Here is a 25,623-nt window from a genome sequence, read left to right as displayed (position 1 = left end):
GCCTATGGCAAACAAATTTATTTGAGCAAAGTTTCACCTATATGTCGTTAGTTTTAAAAACTGGCGGATGCACAGACGGACGGACGAACATAATTAGATTGACTTAAAATTTTACGACGATTTGGTATGGGGGAGTGTATAAAAAGTCTAGGTCAAGAATTCAGTGTATGTTATTTACATATTCCTAAATCCACATTCCAAGTCAACAATAACATCTGATCCCATATGGTGGGACCTCTACTTTGGGCATTGGCTCAACATGGACTACAATGCTTTATGGTCTTCATATGCCCGGCATACAGCCCCTATTGCCGTGTAGACCTCTACGCCCTGGATTTTTTGAAGGACTCATGAATTAAAAATCATTTCCCTCTACGACACATTGCTAAGGAGATACAGCCAATTTAAAGTTTTCATGGCGAAAATTCGATTTTGATGGATTTTTGATGAAATGTTGAATTTTTTGAAGGAGTCACGAATTAAGGCCCATTTCCCTGTACGACGCATAGTTAAGGAGATATAGCCAATTTAAAATTTTCCTAATGAAATTTCGATTTTGAAGGATTTTTGATGAAATTTTTAAATTTATGAAGGAGTCACGTATTAAGGCCCATTTCCCTCTACGACGCATAGTCAAGGAGATACAGTCAATTGAAAGTTTTCATGGCGAAATTTCGATTTTGATGAATTTTCGATGAAATTATGATTTTTTTGAAGGAATCTCGAATTAAGGCTTATTTCTCTCAACGACCCATGGTTAAGGAGATACAGGCAATATAAAGTTTTCATAGTGAAATTTCGATTTTTGATGGATTTTTGATGACATTTTGAATTTTTTGAAGGCGTCACGAATTAAGGCCCATTTCCCTCTACGACGCATAGTTAAGGAGATACAGCCAATTTATACTTTTCATAGCAAAATTTCGATTTTTGATGGATTTTCGATGAAATTTTGAATTTTTTGAAGGAGTCACGAATTAAAGCCCATTTCCCTTTACGACGCATAGTTAAGGAGATATAGCCAATTTAAAGTTTTCATAGTGAAATTTCGATTTTTGATAGATTTTCGATAAAAAATTTTAATTTTTTAAAGGGGTCACGAATTAAGTCTTTTTTTCCTCTACGACGCATGGTTGTGGAGATACAGCCAATTTAAAGTTTTCATAGCAAAATTTCGATTTTTGATGGATTTTCGATGAAATTTTGAATTTTTTGAAGGAGTCACGAATTAAGGCCCATTTCCCTCTTCGACGCTTAGTTAAGGAGATACAGCCAGTTTTCATAGTGAAATTTCGATTTTGGTGGATTTTCGAAGAAATTTTTTAAATTTTTGAAGGAATCTCGAATTAAGGCCCATTATCTCCTTAACGCATAGTTAAGGAGATATTGCAAATTTTAAATTTTCATAGTGAAATTTCGATTTTTGACAGATTTTCGATGAAATCTTGAATGAGCCCGAATTTAAGGCCCATTTCCCCCTACATAGAGGAGATAGCGCCAATTAATAGATTTCATAATGAAATTTCGATTTTTGATGGATTTTCGATTAAATTTTGGATTTTTGAAGGATTCACGAATTAAGGCGCATTTGAAATTTAGATTTTGATGGATTTTCGATTCTTGATGTATTTTCGATGAAATTTTAAATATTTGAAGGAGTCACGAATTAAGGCCCATTTCGCTCTACGACGCATAATTAAGGAGGTGCAGCCAGTTTAAAGTTTTCATAATGAAATTTCGTTTTTTGATGGATTTTCGATGAAATTTTGAATTTTTTGAAGGAGTCACGAATTAAGGCCCATTTCCCTCTACGACGCATGTTTAACGAGATACAGCCAATTTTAAGTTTTTATAGTGAAATTTCAATTTTTGATGGATTATCCATGAAATTTGGAATTTTTTGAAGGAGTCACGAATTAAGGCCCATTTACCTCTACGGTAAATTGGATGGATTTTCGATGATATTTTGAATTTTTTGAAGAAGTCACGAATTCAGGCCCATTTCCCTTTACGAATCATAGTTTAGGAGATACAGCCAATTTAAAGTTTTCATACTAAAATTCCGATTTTTGATGGATTTTCGATTGCCCATTCCCATTTCCCTTTACGACGCATAGTTTAGAAGATATAGCCAATTTAAAATTTTCATAGCAAAATTTCGATTTTGATGGATTTTCGATAAATTTTTTAATTTTTTGAAGGAGTCACGAATTATGGCTCATTTTCCTCAACGACGCATAGTTTAGGAGATATAGCCAATTTCAAGTTTTCATAGCGAAATTTCAATTTTGATGGATTTTCGATAAAATTTTAAATTTATGAAAGGAGTCACGAATAATGTTTCATTTCTCTATACGACGCATATTTTAGGAGATACATATAACCAATTTCATCTTCGATGAAATTTTGAAATTTGAGGAGGCACTTTAGGTTGTAGCTAAGCTCACCGGACCAGCTAATAGAATATAGAAAACTCAGCCCTTCCATTATTGTTTCGTTATGTTTTTTGTGAATTTTTTCTATATTTGATGCCCCGTACAATGAATTTATACTCTGCCAGGAAGCTTTTATTATATTTCTTGTGATTAACATTTTCATTGTTAAATATTTGCACGTTACTGTTGTTGGTCATAATGATATGGGGATTTTTATTAATGCACAAAGGCTTACCCACTAACAATGAATACCTTCAACTGTTGTACACGCACTCGCACTCGCACAAATGACGTCATGACGAAGTGAAACGTAATGGGCCCGGTAAAGCCCAAGAGGCAGACAGAAGGTGTTGTGTGAATGGCAAAATCCCCTCAAAATAAAAACAAACTAAAATGTGTGACGTGACGCATGTGCAGTAGGCCAAAGTAGATAGAGGTACAATAAAAAAATTAAACAAAACAGAGTTGCCATTGTGCCAAGATTTAAGAAAAAAAAGATATTTTTTAATAAGGGTATATTGTCGACCAAGAATGGAACTATTTTAATTTGACAAGTGCAAATGTAATAAATTGCACTGGGCATAAATTGGACTGGATACGCATTAAATTTCGGCGAGGCTGAACTACCCACTACCACGGATACATATATGAATATTAACCTTTTTTTAAGTCTAGTGAAAAATGCACCATTTATGAACCCCCAGCAACTAACACAAGTCTCTGCGAAATTGGCCAGTAAATTATTTTTTTTAAGAACCCAGGACCCTCAACAGGTAGATCGATATATATAGTAGCTATATATATCTAAATATAGTCCGATTTTGACCATGCTCAGTACAGATATCGGGAGGCTTAACACAAATCACTGTGTCAGATTTCAACGAAATCGGGTACAAAATGGGTCTTTCATAGGCTAAAGACCTTAAATCGGTATACGGTATACTATATTGATTATTTCACTTAAACTCAAATCATTTGTTAGTGTAAAGCGGCATTTGCATATTTTTGTTGTTGTTGTTTTACGCAATGCGTCATGTTTAGTTTTCGAAAAGCACGACATGGAGTTAGCAAAACAATACTGAGCACTATGAGAGTGCAAGAGAGTGCGAGAATGAGTGAATGCATGTTGAAAGCCTTGTGTTACCCACCCACTGGGTGATTTTTAAAAGAATAATGCAATTGTTGTTGTTTTCTACTAAAGCGGCAACATGTGTGCTTTAATTGATTTTATGCCCACGACCCGTATAAGTAAACAGGTTATCGATTTAAGGCTGAGAATGACTAAGAGAGAACGAGAGAGAGAGAGAGAATTTTCGGTGATTTAGTTTATTGGAGGTGTTTAGATATTCTTATACCCACCACCGAAGGATGGGGGTATATTCATCTTGTCATTCCGTTTACAATACATTGACATATCCATTTCCGACCCCATAAAGTATATATATTCTTGATCACCATACAAATCTAAGACCATCTAGACATGTCCGTCCGTCTGTCTATTGAAACCATGCTACAGTCTATAAAAATAGAGATATTGAGCTGAAACTTTGCACAGATTCTTTTTTTGTCCATACGCAGGTTAAGTTCGAAGATGAGCTATATCGGTCTATATCTTGATATAGCCCCCATATAGACCGATCCGCCGATTAAAGGTTTTAGGCCCATAAAAAGCCACATTTATTATCCGATTTTGCTGAAATTTAGGACAGTGAGTTGTGTTGAGGTCTTTGACAGTTTTCCTCAACTTGGCCCAAATCGGTCCAGATTTGAATATAGCTGCCATATAGACCGATATCTCGATTTAAGGTTTTGGGCCCATAAAAGGCACATTTATTGTCCGATGTTGCCGAAATTTGGGACAGTGAGTTATGTTAGGCTCTTCGACATCTTTCTGCAATATGGCACAGATCGGTTCAGATTTGGATATAGCTGCCATATAGACCGATCTCTCGATTTAAGGTTTTGGGGTCATAAAAGGCTTATTTATTGTCCGATTTCGCCGAAATTTGGGACAGTGGGTTATATTAGGCCTCTTGACACCTTTCTGCAATATAGCACAGATCGGTTCAGATTTGGATATAGCTGCCATGTAGACCGATCTCTCTATTTAAGGTTTTGGGGTCATAAAAGGCTTATTTATTGTCCGATTTCGCCGAAATTTGGGACAGTGGATTATGTTAGGCCTCTTGGCACCTTTCTGCAATATAGCACAGATCGGTTCAGATTTGGATATAGCTGCCATATAGACCGATCTCTCGATTTAAGGTCTTATGCCCATAAAAGGCGCATTTATTGTCCGATTTCGCCAAAATTTGGAACAGTTAGTTGTGTTCAGCTCTTCAACAGTTTTCTGCAACTTGGCCCAAATCGGCCCAGATTTTGATATAGCTGCCATATAGACCGATCTCTCGATTTAAGGTCTTAGGCCCATAAAAGGCGCATGTATAAACCGATTTCACTGAAATTTGACACAGTGACTTATGGTAGACTTTTCGACATCAGTGTCATATATGGTTCAGATCGGTCCAGATTTGGATACAGCTGTCATATAGACCCAATCTCTCGATTTAGGGTCTTAGGTACATAAAAGCCACATTTATTATCCGATTTTGCTGAAATTTAGGACAGTGAGTTGTGTTTGGCCCTTCGACATCCTTCTTCAATTTGGCCCAAATCGGTCCAGATTTGGATATAGCTGCCAAATAGACCGATATCTCGATTTAAAGGCGAATTTGTTGTCTGATTTAGCCGAAATTTCGGACAGTGAGTTGTGTTAGGCCCTTCGACGTCCTTCTTCAATTTGGCCCAAATCGGTCCAGATTTGGATATTGCTGCCATATAGACCAATCTCTCGTTTTAAAGACTTGACGCCATAAAAGCCACATTTATTAACCGATATCACTGAAATTTGACACAGTGACTTAGGTTAGGCTTTTCGACCTCCGTTTCGTGTATGGTTCAGATCGGTTTATATTTGGATATGGCTACCAAAAACACCATCAGTTGTTCCACTAAACATTGACCACTCAATATCCCTGTCGAATTTGGTCCAATTCGGATAGTTGCTATGGGGGCATTAACTATGCATTTTTCACCGGATTATGACGAAAGGTGGTTTACATATATGCCCGAGGTGCTGGGTATCCAAAGTTCGGCCCGGCCGAACTTTAAGCCTTTTTACTTGTTTTTCATTAAGAATTTTCATATTAATGATTTTTTTCATTAATATAACAAAACTTTTCATAATATTCATGAACAACAAGTTATGAAACCTGATCATTACATTTATGAAGGAAAATTCTCTCTGTGTAGGCAACCCTGAAAAAGAGTATGCATTGTAAAGAGAGCTGCAATTTGCATACATAGACACTCTCCTACAGTTAAGCAGATATGAATGGTTATTAAAGAGGCTTGGATGCAGATGGCTAAACTAACAAACAATGACGAAATGTTTGCAAGAGAACCATATTCGCACTGCTGTGGGCTTGAAAGGTGTGAGCGAAGTGTGTCGGTTTTATTTCATTAGTTTTTTTTTTTTTTCTTCTGTCAATTCATGGCGTTACCTATGGCACGATCATTGCTGCTGGTGGATTCGCCATGGTTGTCTTTACAACATCACGTCACTGGGTTATAGTTATGCATTTTTGTTAGCTTTTTTGCAAAATGAACGAAAAGTATATAACCACACGCAACGTTAGCCTCTGGTTTAGTTGAATCATACAATTCGCAAGAGAAGAAGTTAAGAAAAAGTATTCAAAAAATTAAAACTTAAAATAAGCCAAAGTTAAAATAATTTGTTTGGGTGTTGGAGAACGAAAAAGTGAATTTAAAAAAAAAAAAACTAAACTAAAACTACAAAATGTTCTGGAAACTTCCTTCTAACTTTGTCTGCCTGGTTGCTGTTGTCTTATTGGCCTTGCTGTGCCTACAAATGACACCCTCTGCCTCAAAGCCTTGGGATCTCTATGATGATGTCTCCGAACTCTTTGAGGCCATGTCTTTGGATGATGTCCCCGGTGCCCAGGAGACTGCTAAAAATGAACCCAAAGATTTTTGCCGCATGCCTGCCCGCAAAGGTGTCTGCCGTGCCTTGATACCCCGCTGGAGCTATGATGTCGAGAAAAAGGATTGTGTGGAATTCAAATTTGGTGGCTGTGATGGCAATGACAATAATTTCTCAAGTTACAAATCCTGCATGAATACCTGTCAAGGCATGTAGAGAACCAGATGTAGTGAAAGAAAGAAGACGCCTCATTAAGAGTCAAGAGGCAGCCGCATAAGGCTTTTTTTAATTTTAATATTTATTTTATTTGTTTTAAGTTAACAGCAGTTCGCATTCAAGTGTGATATAACGAATTTGCGCCATTTTTTAAGGCGCTATCTTATAGGTAAAAAAAAAAAACAAGAATAACTTTAAGGTTATAATCCATTGGCTTCAAAAAAATTATTACCCATTAAAGGGATAAGGGTTAATTGTGGGGTGGTAGAAGTGAAGTGAAGAGTGCATGTGAACCACCCTAATATCCTTAAAATATGTTAGTTTTAATTTAAGAAAAAAATATTTTGTATTTTATGCAAAAATTTAGTTATTTAATAAAAGTTTTACAAAAAAAATAATTAAATTGAAAATTTTCTTGGGGTTGCACTTTTTCTGTAGCAAAATTGAGTACAAAACTCAGAACTAGAGGTCTATTTTTGGATCTCTCTCCTTAGCAACTACCTCGACTAACGCAAAAAGAATGATATATCAAACTTTAGGCATATCAGTCAAAAATATGGGCGCCCGCCCAGAGGTCCAAAAAGTTAAATTAGGGGATCGTTTTTATTGTGGCAAAGTTTCAGGAGTTTCGGCCATACAATTTTGTATTCTAGGTGCTCAAAAAGTGAAATAGGCCGATGGGTTTATATGGGATCATGTTTAGGTTTTTGGGTTTGGAGGTTATAGATGTACTTCACATACGAAATTTTAGACCAATTGGATAAAAATTGAGGCTTAATGGGGATCATCATCATATAAATCTGTCTGTCTATTAAGGGTCTTAAGCCCATAATAGTTTTGTTTATTACCCGGTTCCATTGAAATATGAAATATTGAGTTGTTGGAGCCTCCCGATATCCGATCCAATGGGGATGGCACCTCAGATATTTCGACTCAAATATGGGTATCAAATTCGTTCTTTATTCCCACCGGAAATGGAGTTCAGTTTAGGGGTGCTTTAAGGCGTACCCCAAAACACTTGGCTTCCAAATTGGATATCAAATTCCTTTTCTACTCTTAAATACCTTTTATTTGAGTCCCATATTGTCATAATGGATCAAATAACCCATTTGATGTATCTTTAGGAGGAAAAGCGCCACCTGGACTTGAACGCAAATTTTAATGTCATATTCGTAATATACTCCCTAATACCTTCCATTTGAGTCCCATATAGCCATGGTTGGCTAAATGCCCATGTGGGGGAATTTGAGGGTGGGCGACCTCCCATTACTTGGACCTAATGTTTTATGCCATATTTGTAATCTACTGCCTAAAATTTTTCATTTCAGTCCCATATTGACATGAACTTCAAGTATATCAGTTTAGAGTAGTTTTGGGGTTGGGGAGGAGTGGGAGAGGGAGTGGGGGAGGGCAGCTGGATACTTGGACCCACATTTTAATACCATATTCTTTTTTTTTTGGTCTTCAATACCTTTCATTTGATACCCTTATTGTGCCCATCGGACCTCTTTCGGATATGGGTGGCGTTTTTGGAGTAAGGGGGAGGGTCCGCCTTCACCCGATATCTAAAAATTATATAGCCTATGTATCCTTCCAGACAAACGTACACAATCTATGACAATTTTAATAAAATCGGTTCAGCCAAGTATCATATAGTCATAATGGGTCTAATGGCGTTTTTGAGGGTTGGCGTGACCCCCTATACTTCGATTTGATTTTATATGCCAGATTCGAAATCTACTCCCGAATACCTTTCATTCACTATTGAAATAAACGTCCAATATGTCTGTTTGCGGGAGTTTTGGGGTTGGGGTGGCCCGATGGGTACTTAGACTCGAATTTTTAAATCATATTCGTATTCTCCTTTCCAAAACCTTTCATTTGATACCCATAGTGTGCCGATCGGTTCACTGTTGATTTTGGATTAAGTTTTTGGCATAAGGGGGAGAGTCCGTCCCCCTTCCGATACCGAAAAATTATATAGAATATATTTCCTTCCAGACCAACCTACAAAATATGCGAAAATTTCGAGAAAATCGGTTCTGTTGTTTTTCAGTCTGTACGGAACAAACAAACCGTGTCCCATATACCCGCGATTGGCTAATGTGCCCATTTTGGGCGTTTTTGTGGGGATGGGTTGACCACCTGTACTTCGACATTAATTTTTACGCCAGATTCGTTATCTACTCCCGCATACCTTAAATTTGATATCCATATTGTCCCTATCGGTCCATTTTAGATTTTGGTTGGTGTTTTTGGTGTAACGTTAGAGGGTTGCCCCCTACCGTTATCAATAAATTATAAAGTCTATTCCTAATTACTGACCATATTCGTAATCTACTCCCGAATACCTTTCATTTGAGTCCCATATTGTCATGATCGTCAAGTATAAGCATTTTAAAGAGATTTGGGGCTGGGGCGGCCCCCCAGGTACTTGGACTCAACTTTTATTATGAAATTCGTACTCTACTCTTGAATACATTTTAATTGAATCCCATATTGTCCCGATCGGTCCACTTTTATTTTTGCGTAGTACTTTTGGGGTGAGGGGGAGGGTCCGCCGTCTGAGGGTCTGGCATACAAATTCATGTCGAAACTATAGGGGGTCGCTCCACCCCCATAAAAACGCCCAAAATGGGCATATTAGCCAATCACGGATATATGGGACTTTGTTTGTTTTTTCCCTATAGAATGAAAAACGGCAGAATGGATTTTCTCAAAATTTTCGCATATTGTGTAGGTTGTTCTGGAAGGAAACATAGGCTATATAATTTTTGAGTGTCAGAAGGGGGACGGACCCTCCCCCTTATACCAAAAAACACAACCCAAAATCAAAAGTGGATCCATCGGGACAATATAGGTATCAAATGAAAGGTATTGGAGAGTAGAATACGAACATGGTATTAAAATTTGAGTCTAAGTACCCATCGAGCCGCCCCAACCCCAAAACTCCCCCAAACAGACATATTGGACGTTCATTTGTTCATTTCAATATGGGGCTCAAATGAAAGGTATTCGGTAGTTGATTTCGAATCTGGCATACAAAATCAGATCGAAGTATAGGGAGTCATGCCATCCCTTAAAAACGCCATTAGACCCATTATGACTATATGATACTTGGCTGAACCGATTTTGTTAAAATGTTCATAGATTGTGTACGTCTGGAAGGAAACATAGGCGGGCCCGGTTCGGCTAGTCAGATTATATAGATATAGCTGCATATTGACCGCAATTTAGGTTCTTAATCCCATAAAAAGCGGTTCTATTGCTTGATTTCGCTCAAACTGTTAGTTGTATAAGAGTTCTTGAAACCTGAATGAAATATGATCAAGACCAGACCCTATTTAGATCGAACTAAGAATATGGCAGCGGAGTTATAATGAAATAGGATAGCTATGTCCGTCCGTCTGTCTGTTTAAATCACGCTAAAGTCTTTAACAAAGAAGATCGAGAGACCGGTTTACGTGGAAGCTTTATCAGGTTATAGCCCGATTCGGATCGTACTTGGCACAGTTGTTGAAAGTCATAACAAAACACCACACGCAAAATTTCAGCCAAATCTGACAAAAATTGAGTCTTCCAGGGGCTCAAGAAGTCAAATCGGGAGATCGGTTTATATAGGAGCTATATCAGGTTATAACCGACTTCAAAAACGGACTTCATATTCGGCGTACTGGGGTCAAAATTAGGGGGTATGCAAAAATTTGATTCTTTTGCGAACTACCTCGTAAAATACAGTTCAGCCCTTAAACTTTTAACTAATTTAGCAGAAATTTAGAAAGTGGAAAATTTTAGCAAAATGTATGATGGTGTATATCCAAGATTCGGTCGGGTCGTGCTTGGCAATTTGTACTTGTTCTCACTATGGTCCAGACTGACCCCGAGTGAACTCACCTTTCATGGTGGTGGGACCATAGACAGCATATCAAATTTCAGGCCAATCACATAGTAATTGCGCCCTCTAGAGGCTATTGAAATCGGTTTAAATGACTGCTTTATCAAGCTATAGACCCCTAGATGTAGAATGTCCTAACATGGGGTTTAACTAGCGCTTTTAATTCACGAATAGCTCCCAAACCTTTGCTCATCTTAAGATGTTTGTTTACCTATGCATATGCCTGTATTGGAATAACCAACGCTTTAAAGCCACATATCTGTGTGGTTTTGGCCATTGGATCTGCTTTAGCCCCCATTCACTCATCGCATAATGATCAGCATTTTGACCGAACAAATATCGCTGCCGAAGATAGGTCTAGGTTAACAACCACACCATATTCATACTGCTAATATTTTTACAAATAGAATACAAAACTTGAATACCATCTACGAAAAGAGAAAAAAAAAATAATAACAGTATAAACAAATAAAACAAAAACATTAACACTGTCTGTTCATAAGGCTTCGGCGGACAGACAGACGACGGATGGACAATAGCATAAACGGCAAATTTATGTCATACAAAGCCATTTGTCATTTGTTGCCATCGAAGTAAAAATAAAAATGCACGAAAACATAGTCGATCTCATTCATAATTATAAACGGCCACTCATCTTAGGTTTGAACTCTTCACAGCGAGCGAGAGTGGAGAGAAAAAAATTCAAAATGAAATGGAGATTAGAAAAAAGCCACCTGTACCAACGGCTATTAAAAGTGTTTCAGTATTTTTTTTTTTTTTTGCAATATTTATTAACACAAATGCCGCCCCTCTAAAATCCAAGAAAAAAAATTCATTCACCAAATTCCACCATTTATGTGTATCATGATGTTTATCTTCACCTTCGCTGAATGGTGTGGCGTTACGATCCATTCAAGTGGTTTATTAACATAGTAATTAAATCTTTCCAGAATATACCTACGAGGTTTAGTGAAAAAGTTAGTTTGTGAAATTTCTTTATATGTGCAAGTTTAGGTAGGAACAGTAGCAATACCAGCGGAAAAAATGGTTAGAACTTCTTGAAGCAGGCCTGATGTAAGGTTATTTTTTCATGTGCGAAGGCTTTCTATTATAAGGCCTGATATATTCGAAGGCTGCCACTTCAATTTCTATTTTCATGCCATATTTGTCAATTCCAAACAGAAATGAAGTTAAGTCATTTTCTTCCACGTGTCTCAGAAAATAGAGCATACCATTCATATTTTTATTGAGAGCATAAACCAGTTTTGAGCAAAAATAAAAAAAAAAAAAAAATAAAAATAAACTGCTATTCAAATTCTTGAGCAAAAATAAAAAAAATTAATCCGCTATTCAAATTCTTGAGCAAAAGAATTGGAATAGCAATGCAGGTGTTAAATTAACTTGACCTGTTCGTGTCAAATTTCAGTGAAATCGGTTTATACATGCGCCTTTTATGGAGCCAAGACTTTAAATCGAGATATCGGTCTATATGCCAGCTATATCCAAAGCTGGACCCAATTTGACCAAGTTGCAGAAAACTGTCGAAGAGCCTAACACAACTCACTGTTCTAAATTTCGGCGAAATCGGACAATAAATGTGCCTTTTATGACCCCAAAACCTTAGATCGAGAGATCGGTCTATATGACAGCTATATCCAACTCTGGACCGATCTGAGCCAAATTGAAGAAGAATATCGAAGGGCCAAACACAACTCACTGTTCCAAATTTCGGCGAAATCGGACAATAAATGCGCCTTTTATGGGCTCAAGACCTTAAATAGAGAGATCGGTCTATATGGCAGCTATATCCAAATCTGGACCGATCTGAGCCAAATTGAAAAAGAATGTCGAAGGGGCCAAACACAACTCACTATCCTAAATTTTTGCGAAATCGGACAATAAATGCGCCTTTTATGGGCTCAAAATCTTTAATCGAGAGATCGGTCTATATGGCAGCTATATCCAAATCTGAATCGATCTAGGTCAAATTGAAGAAGAATATCGAAGGGCCTAACACAACTCACTGTTCTAAATTTCGGCGAAATCGGATAATAAATGCGCCTTTTATGACCCCAAAACCTTAAATCGAGAGATCGGTCTATATGGCAGCTATATCCAAATCTGGACCGATCTGAACCAAATTGAAGAAGAATGTCGAAGGGGGTAACACAGCTCACTATCCCAAATTTCGGCGACATCGGACAATAAATGCGCCTTTTATGGACCCAAAACCTTAAATCGAGAGATCGGTCTATATGGCAGCTATATCCAAATCTGGACCGATCTGGGCCTTCGACATCCTTCGAGGGACCTATCACAACTCACTGGCCCAATTTTCAGCCAAATCGGATAATAAATGTGGCTTTTGTGGGCCTAAAACCCTAAATCGGCGGATCGGTCTTTATGACAGCTATATCCAAATCTGGACCGATCTGAGCCAAATTGAAGAAGGACATCGAAGAGCCTAACACAGCTCACTGTCCCAAATTTCAGCAAAATCGAAAAATAAATGTGGCTTTTGTGGGCCTAAGACCCTATATCGGCGGATCGGTCTATATGGGGGCTATATCAAGATGTAGACCGATATAGCTCATCTTCGAACTTAACCTGCGTATGGACAAAAAAAGTTTCAGCTCAATATCTCTATTTTTAAAGACTGTAGCGTGATTTCAACAGACAGACGGACAGATGGACGGGCATAGCTAGATCGTCTTAGATTTTTACGCTGATCAAGAATATATATACTTTATAGGGTCGGAAATTGATATTTCGATGTGTTGCAAACGGAATGACAAAATCAATATACCCCCATCCTTCGGTGGTGGGTACAAAAACGTCCGTGCCGAATTTTGGATACCCCACCACCACGGATATACAATATATATTTATTATCAAAATGTTTTATAACAATACCATATCCATATTAATATCGATATATTATCCGATCTTAATTATATTTGGTTCAGGTTCCGAGAAGTTGTATACAAGTAAAAGTTCGAAATGTCAGCGAAATCGGGTAATAAGTTCGCCGTTCATATGATTAAGCCCTAACTCGAATGATCGATCTCTATGACAGCTATATCTAAATATGGTCTAATCTAGACCATATTTGGGTTGGATATCGTGAGTCTTAAAGCAGCTCACTGTCTCAAATTTCAGCAAAATCTGAGAATAAATGCGCCTTTTATGGTCTTTAGACCCTAAAGCTGAAAATCGGTCTCTATGGCAGCTATATCTAAATATATCCCGATCTGGACTATTGTATATTCGGGACAAATGTTGGGAGTCTTGATACAACTCACTCTTCCAAATTTCAGAGAAGTCGGGTAATAAATGTCCCTGTTATAGGCCTAAGAACCAAAATCGGTAGATCGCTCTATATGACAGCCTCGGATATCGGTGGACCTAATAAAACTCAATATCCCAAATTTCAACGAAATCGGTCATGCGCCTGTTATAGGCTTAAGACCCTAAATCGTTAGATCGGTGTATATGGCAGCTATATGTAAACATGTTCCGATATACACCATATTCGGGTGGGATGTTGAGGCCCTAGTACAACTCACTTTTTATGGTCTTTAGACCCTTAATCGCCAAGATCGGTCTATTTGGCAGCTATATCTAAAAATAGTCCGATCTGGATCATACTCGGGACAAATGCTGGGAGTCTTGATACAACTCACTGTTCCAAATTACAGCGAAGTCGGGTAATAAATGCTTCTGTTATCGGCAGATCGGTCTATATGGCAACTATATCCAAATATGTTCCGATCTGAACCATTTTTGGTTCGGTTATCGATGTGCCTAATAAATCTGTTCTGAATTTCAGCGAACTCCTGTAATAAATGCGCCTGTTATATACCTAAGACCCAAAATCGGTTGATCGGTCCAAATGTCAGCTATATCCAAATATGTTCCGATCTGGACCATTTTTGACTCGGATATTGGGGAGTCGAGTAAAACTCATTATGGCAAATTTCAGCGAAATCGAGTAAGAAATGCGCCTGCTATCGGCCTAAGACCCTAAATCGCCAGATCGGTCTATATGACAGCTGTATCCAAATATAGTGGCGATGTGGCCCATTCAAGAACTTAACCTGCTTTATAAGAAATATGAGCCTGTGCAAAATTTCAACTCAGTATCTCAATTTCTACAGACTGAAGCGTGATTACAACTGATGGACGGGCAGACACACGGACACCGTTAAGTCGTCTGAGAATTTTAGAACGATCCGAAATATATATATCTAGGGTCTTAGGCCCATAAAAGCCACATTTATTATCCGATTTTGCTGAAATTAGGGACAGTGATTTGTGTTAAGCCCTACAACATCTTTCTTCAATTTGGCTCAGATCGGTCCAGATTTGGATATAGCTGCCATATAGACCGATCCGCCGATTTAAGTTTTTGGGCCCATAAAAGGCGCATTTATTGTCCAATGTCGCCGAAATATTCCAATAATCCAATGTCGCCAATATTCTTCTTTAAATTGGTGCAGATCGGTCTAGATTTGGATATAGCTGTCATATAGACCGATCTCTCGATTTAAGGTTTTGGGCCCACAAAAGGCGCATTTATTGTCCGATTTCGCCGAAATTTGGGACCGTGAGTTGTGTTAGGCCCTTCGACATTCTTCTTAAATTGGCTCAGATCGATCCAGATTTGGATATAGCTGTCATAAGGTTTTTGGTCCATAAGAGCCGCATTTATTGTTCGATTTCGCTGAAATTTGGGACCGTGAGCTGTGTTAGGCCCTTCAACATTCTTCTTTAATTTGGCTCAGATCGGTCCAAACTTGGATATAGCTGCCATATAGACCGATCTCTCGATGTAAGGTTTTGGGCCCATAAAAGGCGCAAAGGATTTCTATGTTAAAAACAAATACCTTGAGAATCAATATGTGTTTAATAAGGTTTACTCACTAACTGTACCATAATATTTCTGCCATACACAGCATATCTCCTCATTATGCACTTTCGTGACTTTAAAGCCAACTAGGGGGAATTATGAAAATAGAGAGTCTTGCATGCTAGTCCTTGGCCAACAATAATGTTTGTTTTTATAATCCAACCAAGTACCTATATGTTATATCTACTGTCTATTTCTATTTCCTATTTGAGTTTAACTTTCCTTTACTTTTGAATGTTTACCCTTACTCGAACAATGAACGCTGCTGGAGCTCTAATGATGATATGACGAGGATGATGATGATGATTATGTGGTGTTGATTATTATGATTTGAATTATTTTTTTTCTGTGCTTTATCTTTACTTTGTGTATAGTTCATCATATTTCGCACATTGGCAATAAAATGTCAAAAAATTTTCTATGAAAAATAAATAACGTATCCTGGCAAGCCGTAATACCAGTGGGTTCTGATCAAAAATGCAAAATTTGCCCATGAACATTCCACTAAGGAACAGGGGGCAAACTTCTCACATATCAATGAGTGCAGTCGGATTCAAGTTTAAGCTCAATGATAAGGGGTTGAATACCTTAAATGCGATCCAACTTCCCGGTGCAGGCAGTGGAACCCGCAGGCGAGCTGTGGTCTTCTGGAAAGTCACTTTCGAGCCCCTGCAAGAGCTATGACAGGACCTCAGTCACTTTTGGCGAGGTAATAAAGGCTGATCCAAAGAGATGCACCCGGTTATACAACCATAAATTTATTGAGCGACAACTCATTGGAAAAAAGTTCCTCACAAAGGATAGATTAGGTTGAAAAGATATCAATCCGTCCCATGGCACTATGGACATACACCTAAACCAGTAATTGGCTCGTTGCGCACTTTAATGCGCTAAAAAGTAACCTAGAACCAGCGAAAAATGCACACCTTTTGCCCCATAGCAGCTATATAGACATATCAAACGATTTGGACCAAATGCTTATAAGTACAAGTCATTGTTCAACCGAGAGATCGGTCTATATGGCAGCTATATCCAAATTTCAGCAAAATCGGATAATAAATGTGGCTTTTATGGGCCTAAGACCCTAAATCGGAGATCGGTCTGTATGGCATCTATATCCAAATTTGGACCGATCTGGGCCAAATTGACGATGGATGTCGAAGGATCTAAGGAAACTCACTGACCCAAATTTCAGCAAAATCGGATAGTAAATGTGGCTTTTATGGGCCTAAGACCCTAAATCGGAGTTCGGTCTATATGGCAGCTATATCCAAATCTGGACCTATCTGGGTCAAATTGACGGAGGATGTTAAAAGGCCTAACACAACTCACTGTCCCAAATTTTAGCAAAATCGGATAATAAATGTGGCTTTTATGAACCTAAGACCCTAAATCGGAGGATCGGTCTATATGGCAGCTATATCCAAATTTGGACCGATCTGAACCAAATTGACGAAGGATGTCGAAGGGCCTAACGCAACTCACTGTCCAAAATTTCAGCAAAATTGGATAATAAAGTTGGCTTTTATGGACCTTAGACCCTAAATCGGCGGATCGGTCTATATGGGGGCTATATGAAGATATAGTCCGATATTGCCCATCTTCGAACTTAACCTGCTTATGGACAAAAAAAGAACCTGTGCAAAATTTCAGCTCAATATCTCTATTTTTAAAGACTGTAGCGTGATTTCAACAGACAGACGGACAGACGGACGGACATGTCTAGATCGTCTTAGATTTTTACGCTGATCAAGAATATATATACTTTATAGGGTCGGAAATGGATATTTCAATGTGTTGCAAACGGAATGACAAAATGAATATACCCATCCTTCGGTGGTGGGTATAAAAAGAATATAAGAAAAGATTTGCTCGCTATTAGAGCGATATCAAGATATGGTTAAATTATATGTTGGAGATCTGTGTAAAATGTCAGACAATTCGGATAAGAATTGCGTCCTTTGGGGGCTCAAGAAGTGAAATAGAGAGATCGATTTATATGGGAGCTGTATCAGGCTATAGACCGATTCAGACAATAACAAACATGTATGTTGATGGTCAAGAGAAGATCCGTCGTACAAAACGTCAGGCAAATCGGACAATAATTGCGACCTCTAGAGGCTCAAGAAGTCAAGATCCCAGATCGGTTTATATGGCAGCTATATCAGGTTATGAACCGATTTGAACCTTTTTTGGCACAGTTGTTAGATATCATAACAAAATACTTCATGCAAAACTTCATTTAAATAGGCTAAGAATTGCGCCCTCTAGTGGCTCAAGAAGTCAAGATTCAAGATCGGTTTATATGGCAGCTATATCAGGTTATTGACCAATTTGAACCTTATTCGGCACAGTTATTAGATATCATAACAAAATACTTCGTGCAAAAATGCATTCCAATGGGAAAAGAATTGCGCCCTCTAGAAGTTCAAGAAGTCAAGACCCAAGATCGGTTTATATGGCGGCTATATGAGGTTGTGGACCGATTTGAACCATACTTAGCACAGTTGTTGGAAGTCATAGCGAAACACGTCGTGCAAAATTTCATTCCAATCGGATAAGAATTGCGCCCTCTAGAGGCTCAAGAACCAAGATCGGCTTATATGGCAGCTATATCAGGTTATGAACCGATTTGAACCATACTCGATACAGTTGTTGGATATCATAACAAAGCAAGTCGTGCAAAATTTCATTCCAATCGCATAAGAATTGCACCCTCTAGAGGCTCAAGAAGTCAAGATTCAAGATCGGTTTATATGGCAGCTATATGAGGTTATTGACAGATTTAAACCATACTCGGCACAAATGTTGGAAGTCATAGCGAAACACGTCGTGCAAAATTTCATTCCAATCGGCTAAGAATTGCGCCCTCTAGAGGTTCAAGAATTCAAGACCCAAGATCGGTTTATATGGCAGCTATATCAGGTTATGAACCGATTTGAACTATACTCGACACAGTTGTTGGATATCATTACAAAACAAGTCGTGCAAAATTTCATTCCAATCGGATAAGAATTACGCCCTCTAGAAGTTCAAGAAATCAAGACCCAAGATCGGTTTATATGGCAGCTATATGAGGTTGTGGACCGATTTGAACCATACTTAGCACAGTTGTTGGAAGTCATAGCGAAACACGTCGTGCAAAATTTCATTACAATCGGATAATAATTGCGTCCTCTAGAGGCTCAAGAAGTCAAGACCCAAGATCGGTTTATATGGCAGCTATATCAGGTTATGGACCGATTTCAACCATACTTAGCACAGTTGTTGGATATCATAACAAAACAAGTCGTGCGAAAATTCAGTCAAATCGGATGAGAATTGCGCCCTCTAGAGGCTCAAGAAGTCAATACCCAAGATCGGTATATATGGCAGCTATATCAAAACATGGACCGGTATGGCCCATTTACAATCCCAACCGACCTACACTAATAAGAAGTATTTGTGCAAAACTTCAAGCGGCTAGCTTTACTCCTTCGAAAGTTAGCGTGCTTTATCAGGTTACGGACGGACGGACACACGGACGGACACACGGACGGACAGACGGACGGACACACGGACGGACACACGGACGGACATGGCTAGATCGACATAAAATGTCACGGCGATCAAAAATATATATACTTTATGGGGTCTCAGACGAATATTTCGACTAGCTACAAACAGAATGACGAAATTAGTATACCCCCCATCCTATGGTGGAGGGTATACAAATTTACAGTGTAGAACGCTTTTTGTTATTTTCTTATACAACCCATGTTAATTCATATCTTGCTATACACACTGTGCAGCCGGTCATTCATCGTTTGCGGTAACGCACTCTGTCCCTCCGCACTGTCTCTATTGGCTGTTGTAAACACAACCATAATTCATAATTACTACGATGCGGTACGAGTATCAACAAACAGCCAACCAACTAGCCATCGTCGAAGAAACTATGGTTGGGGGGTTTTTTTTTTTGTTTATTCGAATGTTATTTACCAAGATCTTTTGCAACACATTATTTTTATTGTTTTTATTTTTATTTTGCTTTGTGAAGTTCCATTTGCACTACTTGATGAGTGAACTGAATGGCTGGCTATGGCTATGGCTATGGCTGAAGGGGATAGGGAGGGAGATTTGCTGTGAACCACTAAAAGTGAATTTCCCTTATCCATTTGTCCGTCCGTCTGTAGCCTTTCAGCCTTTCCCTTAACACCCTTGGCAGAGGACATTGCATGGTAATACCTCTTCTTCTCCGCTGGATTATTTCCTAGAATTATACTACAGTTTATTTACATTTTCATTTAAATTCACTCATCATTCTCGTATTTTCCATGATGCATGGAGGCACCACCTACCAGCAACCTAGAATTTGCCCATATTAAAGTAAGCAAGCTTTCAAACATGCCCATCAAATCCATGGCATTTGGCCAAGAATGAAGATGGGTGCAACGATCGTTTGCTAAGCGAATGTCGGCTAATGGTCCCATGCAAGACAGACGGACAGACGGACGGACAGACAGATTCTCGTTTTAAGGGGAAAAACTAAGTTCAGCTCATAATGGACCTTTCGTTATATGAAACTTTAATGATGTAAAAATTTTTTTCTTATGCAAACATGTGCATGCATGCAAGTCCCCCCCCACCCTGGAGAGGGGGAATTTTACAAGTCAATAAACTTTTATTAACCCGCATTTATTTCTAAAAATAACTATTTCTATTTATTTCTATTTGTATTTGTATCAAACACATTTTTGTTGGTATGCCAAATCATGCACAGCCACTTGGAATATAAATGGGCGCACTTTTGTTTTGTTGTACTCCATTTCAATTGTTTATTGGCACAAAAAATTGTTTTGTTTACAATTGGCTTCTGTGGGCAAGTTTCGATTTTCCCAAGAGCAATAACCTTTTCTTTTTCAAATTCCCATTACCATTGGTTGTACATGCTTTAATACGAGGGTCACTTTCCCAATTTTGAATAACACCTTAGACTAGCATATCTACTTTTGAACCGATATGTCATGTTGTATTGGGTTGCCCAAAAAGTTATTGCGGATTTTTCATATAGTCGGCGTTGACAAATTTTTTCACAGCTTGTGAGGGAGTCTTTTAGAAGGTCAAGAAGTAAAATCCGAGAATAGCTTAATATGAGAATATATCTGTTTTTATACCCTCCAACATAGGATGGAGATGTAGGTTAGATTAAGTTTAGGTGGCAGTCTGCCATCAGACTCACTTAGGCGTCTTCGTCTATTGTGATACCACAGGAACAGGAGAAGTAGTATGCCTTCTAGTTCCTATCGTTGAATCATTCAGATCGTTTTAAAAAGCCCCATAACTTGCAAATGTTCACATCCACTAAATCAGAACCTAAAGTGGAACTCCTTCTGCCTGCTAGTGCGGGACACACACACAGAAGGTGTTCTATAGTCTCTTCTACTTCGATGTCCTCACAGCTTCTGAAAAAGTGGTTGCTGGCCACCTTCAGTCTGTCAGCATGTTTTCCGATTAAACAGTAACCTGTCATGACGGACACAATGACTGAGACGTATGTTCTAGTCAATGACAGCAAAGCGGTAGACCTCTTCAAGTCTAGATTAGGCCAGATAGTTCTGGAATGCTCACAACCCCCTTTTTGTGACTATATATCATTCGTTGTCCTTCGGGCTTGGTCCTGAAAACGTAGCTTACATATCGCTACAGGCATACCCACAGACTGCAATATCCCTGGAATGTGTAGGGTAGTTCCTAGTCTCAAAAGCTGGTCCGCTTTACAATTCCCTGGGATATCTCTGTGAGCCGGCACCCAGAACAGGTGAATTTTGAACTGTTCAGGCATCACGTTAAGAGATCTGCGACAGTCCAGGGCGGTTTTTGTGTTCAGAAATACGTTATACAGAGATTTAATGGCCTGCCTGGCTGTCTGAGAAGATATTTATGCCAATCGTCGTAATGACATTATATCTGAGCACCATTCCACCACTTCCTTAATGGCAAGGATCTCTGCTTGATACACACTGCAGTGGTCGGGTAACCTTTTCGATATGACCAGTTCTAGATCTTTAGAGTACACCCCAAAGCCCACCTGGTCGTTTAGTTTTGGAACCATCCGTATAGAAGTCTATATAACTTCTGTTACCAGGGATCGGTTCTATCAGGAATAGTGGTACAGTAATTTTGATCAAAAAGCGGCTCAGGTAGGAGGTAATTCACACTGCCTGGAACATCGGATATTGTATCAAGGATAACACAGTGTCCGTAGCCGCTACATGACAAGCTCCCTTAATCTCATGGCAGTGGTGGCGGCAATTTGGGTAGCCACAATGTCCAAAGGCCTTAGATGTAGCATTAAATTCAGTGCATCAGATGGTGTAATTCACAGTGCGGCTGTGACGCTCAAACAAGTCATCCTTTGGATCCGGTTAAGTATTGAGCAGTAGGTGGATTTTTAAAGCGCCGTCCACCAGACCACAACACCATATATCATTATAGGTCTGACAACTGCAGTATATACTCACCCACGTCTAGACCACTAACTTTTGTCAATGGCTCTCTTGCAGGTGTATAGGGTGAGAGTTGCCTTTCATGCCCTTTCCAAAATGGTGGATTAGAAGTTCAACTTCCTGTCCATCAATTTCCTGTACAGGTATTTTGCGCTTTCTGTAAATGGAACATTCTCTCCACCCAAGGACACAGGTTCTACTGTAGGCAACTTGCATCTCCTACTGAAAAGAACTACTTGCATGGATTCATACCTAGACCACTTTCGGTAGCCCACTTTGCTATTGCACATAGAGCTTCCTGAAGTATATCTCTTAAAGTGCTGGGAAACTTTCTCCTAACCGCTATTGCCACGTCATAAGCATACGCGACCACTTTTACGCCTTTTTCTTCCAGAGACCATAATATATTGGCTATATTCCAAAGTAGAGGAGAGAGTACATCTCCTGGAGGTGTTCCTCTGCTGACCCATCTTTTTAGATCCACAGATCTCAAGCCTGCCGTAATGCATCTTTTAGTTATTAGTAAACTTTCTTATGGTAGAGTTGATGCTTCTATATTGCCGACTAGATCGTGAAGGACTGTGTCAGTGGATTTGCCTTTACTATATGCATGCTGCTGCCGCGACAGGCGATCTCCAGGGATCTTTGCCCCAAGATATGTTTCTATCAAACTCTCAAGAGTCTTCAGCATAAAGGATGACAGACTAATAGGACGATAATCTTTCGCCTTCGTGTGGTAGGGTTTTCCTGCTTTCGGAATGAAAATGACCTTCGTGTCCCTCCATCCCACAGGTATATATGATATTCTGATACAAGCAGAGTATATCTCCCTAAGCCAGGGAGCCAGTCTATCATACGCAGCTTGGAGTTCAACCGGTGATACATCATCAGGCCCTGGCGACATAAAGGACTCGAAACTTCTTCTCGCCCAAAGTATTTTCGGCTCTGACATAATTTTTCTAAAAACCTCCGACGAATGCATACCAATCACAATCTCTTCTGGCGCCACGTTGTCCGTTGGAGAATTTCCCGAAAAATGTGCATCAACGAGGTCTAGTGTTTTTTCACCAGACATTGTCCATACATTCTCTGACTTCTGAATATACTTCACCGTAAGAATGGGGTACATTCAGAATTCTACCCAGGATTTGTTCTGAGCCTTTCTCAGCTTGCCCTTATATTTCCTTAGCTCAGCCTTATAGATGCTCTTTGGTGCTCTTGTACTCTTTCGCTCTGTTCAAGAGTTCTCTGCAGTCCTTCCTTAACCAACCAGCTCTGGAGTTCACTATGGCGGTCACTGTTTGCCCCTTGGCTTGGCACTAGCACAAGCTGACACAAGCGAGTCATTCAGGGTCTTCGTGGTCCATTTGACCATTATGTCTATATCCTGAGCAGTTGCCTTTTCCTTTTCATGTCTAGAAGGGATAGACGTGCAGAATTTGTGCTGAAATTTATCCCAATCCGCCTTTCTTCTGTTAGGTCGAGGAACCACTTCTGCAGTATTTCTTCAAGGCTGAAGCTAATATAACGATGATCAGAGAAGCTGTGGTCATCCCACACTTCCTTCATCGGCAAGGGCTGCCGCCTCAGTGTACCACACACTGCTACTACAACTACAACAACAACACTTCGCAGCAGCATATTCTTGCGCTAATACCTTCCGATAAAAATGGTAACATCTAGTACCTTTGGTATCCCTTCCTTCTTTTCTTTCCGTTATATGGTATTCGTCTTCTTTTCTTCTCGAACACAATGGACCTAAGTTCTCCGGGGTAGGGGGCTAGCGAACGAGGTAGCTAGACGCGTGACTTTCAACATAACCTATAATTTAACGCCTTATTCCCAATTTAAATTCTTATCTTTATACCCACCACCGTATATACATTTAGTCATTCCGTTTGCAAGACATCGAAATATCAATTTCCGACCCTACAAAGTATATACAGGGTGGCTGATGAATATTGCTACAATGATGAATATTGCTACATTTTTTTTTCGGTGTATGGAATACATTTTTCTTTTATTCATGTTAAATTAAATTATTAAATTAATTATTAAATTATTATTAATTAAATTAATTAATTAATTAATTAAATTAATTATTAAATTATTATTATTAAATAGAAAAAAAGTTATTACATTTTTTTTTGGTAGCGGCTTTCATCAGCCACCCTGTATATAATTCGGATCGTCGTAAAATTCTAAGACTATTTAACGATGTCCGTGTATCTGTCCGTCTATCCGTCTGTCCGTCCGTCTGTTGTAATCACTCTAGAGCCTTCAAAAATTGAGATATTGAGCTGAAATTTGGAACAGATACGTGTTTTTGATGCACTTAAGTTCTTAAACGGGCCAAATCGGACCATATTTGGATAAAGCTGCTATATAGAACGATTTTCCGATAAAGGGTTTAATGCCCATAAAAGCTTTATTCTTTATCCGATTTCGCTGAAATTTTAAACAGTGAGTAGTTTTAGGCCTCCCGACTTCTGACCCAAATATGGTTTAGATCGGACTATATTTAGATATAGCTACCATATAGACCGATCTGCCGATAAGGGGTCTGAAGCCAATAAAAGCTTTATTTATAACCCGATTTCGCTGAAATTTGCAACAGACGGTTATTTTAAGCCTCCCGTTATCTAACTCAAATATGGATTAGATCGGACTGTATTTAGATATAGCTGCCATATAGACCGATCTCCCGATAAAGGGTCTGAAGGCCATAAAAGCTTTATTTTTCATCCGATTTCGCTGAAATTTGAAACAGAGAGTTATTTTTAGCCTTCTGACACCCGACCTAAATATAGTTCAGATCGGACTACATTTAGATATAGCTGTCATATAGACCGATCTGCCGATTAAAAGTCTGAAGCCCATAAAAGCTTAATTTTTTAACCGATTTCGCTAAAATTTGAAACAGTGAGTTATTTTTACCCTCCTGACACCCGACCTAAATATGGTTCAGATCGGACGATGTTTAGATATAACTGGCATATAGACCGATCTCCCGGTAAAGGGTCTAATGCCCATAAAAGCTTTATTTTTGATCCGATTTCGCTGAAATTTTAAACAGTGAGTAGTTTTAGGCCTTCCGACTTCTGACCCAAATATGGTTTAGATCGGACTATATTAAGATATAGCTACCATATAGACCGATCTGCCGATAAGGGGTCTGAAGCCAATAAAAGCTTTATTTATTACCCGATTTCGCTGAAATTTGCAACAGTGGGTTATTTTAAGCCTCCCGACATCTGACTCAAATATGGATTAGATCGGACGATGTTTAGATATAGCTGCCATATAGACCGATCTCCCGATAAAGGTTCTGAAGGCCATAAAAGCTTTATTTTTTAACCGATTTCGATGAAATTTCAAACAGTGAGTACGTTAAGACCTCCCAACATCCGACCTAAATATAGTTCAGATCGGACTACATTCAGATATATCTGCCATATAGACCGATCTCCAGAGAAAGGGCCTGAAGCCCATAAAAGCTTTATTTTTTAACCGATTTCGCTGAAATTTGGAATAGAACGCAGTTTTAAGCCTCCCGATATCTGACTCAAATATGGATTAGATCGGACTACATTTAGATATAGCTGTCATATAGACCGATCTGCCGATTAAAAGTCTGAAGCCCATAAAAGCTTAATTTTTTAACCGATTTCGCTAAA

General features: G+C 38.8%; 1 protein-coding gene across 1 annotated transcript; it reads left to right on the top strand.

The window, feature by feature from the left end:
• Positions 1 to 6,067: 6,067 nt before the first annotated feature.
• On the top strand, positions 6,068 to 6,987 carry LOC106085390 (kunitz/BPTI-like toxin). Its single transcript, XM_013249613.2, has one exon. The coding sequence runs from the start codon at positions 6,295 to 6,297 to the stop codon at positions 6,652 to 6,654; it is 360 nt and encodes a 119-aa protein (XP_013105067.1). The 5' UTR covers positions 6,068 to 6,294; the 3' UTR covers positions 6,655 to 6,987.
• Positions 6,988 to 25,623: the final 18,636 nt, after the last annotated feature.

The sequence above is a fragment of the Stomoxys calcitrans genome, chromosome 5 (assembly GCF_963082655.1).
Source record: "Stomoxys calcitrans chromosome 5, idStoCalc2.1, whole genome shotgun sequence".
Taxonomy (NCBI): Eukaryota; Metazoa; Arthropoda; class Insecta; order Diptera; family Muscidae; genus Stomoxys; species Stomoxys calcitrans.
The sequence above is the reverse complement of the archived record's forward strand: the minus strand, read 5'-3'. Positions and strand labels throughout refer to the sequence as shown.

Coding starts and splice junctions, on each gene's coding strand:
- LOC106085390 (XM_013249613.2), top strand. CDS start 6,295: ATGTTCTGGAAACTTCCTTCTAACTTTGTCTGCCTGGTTGCTGTTGTC.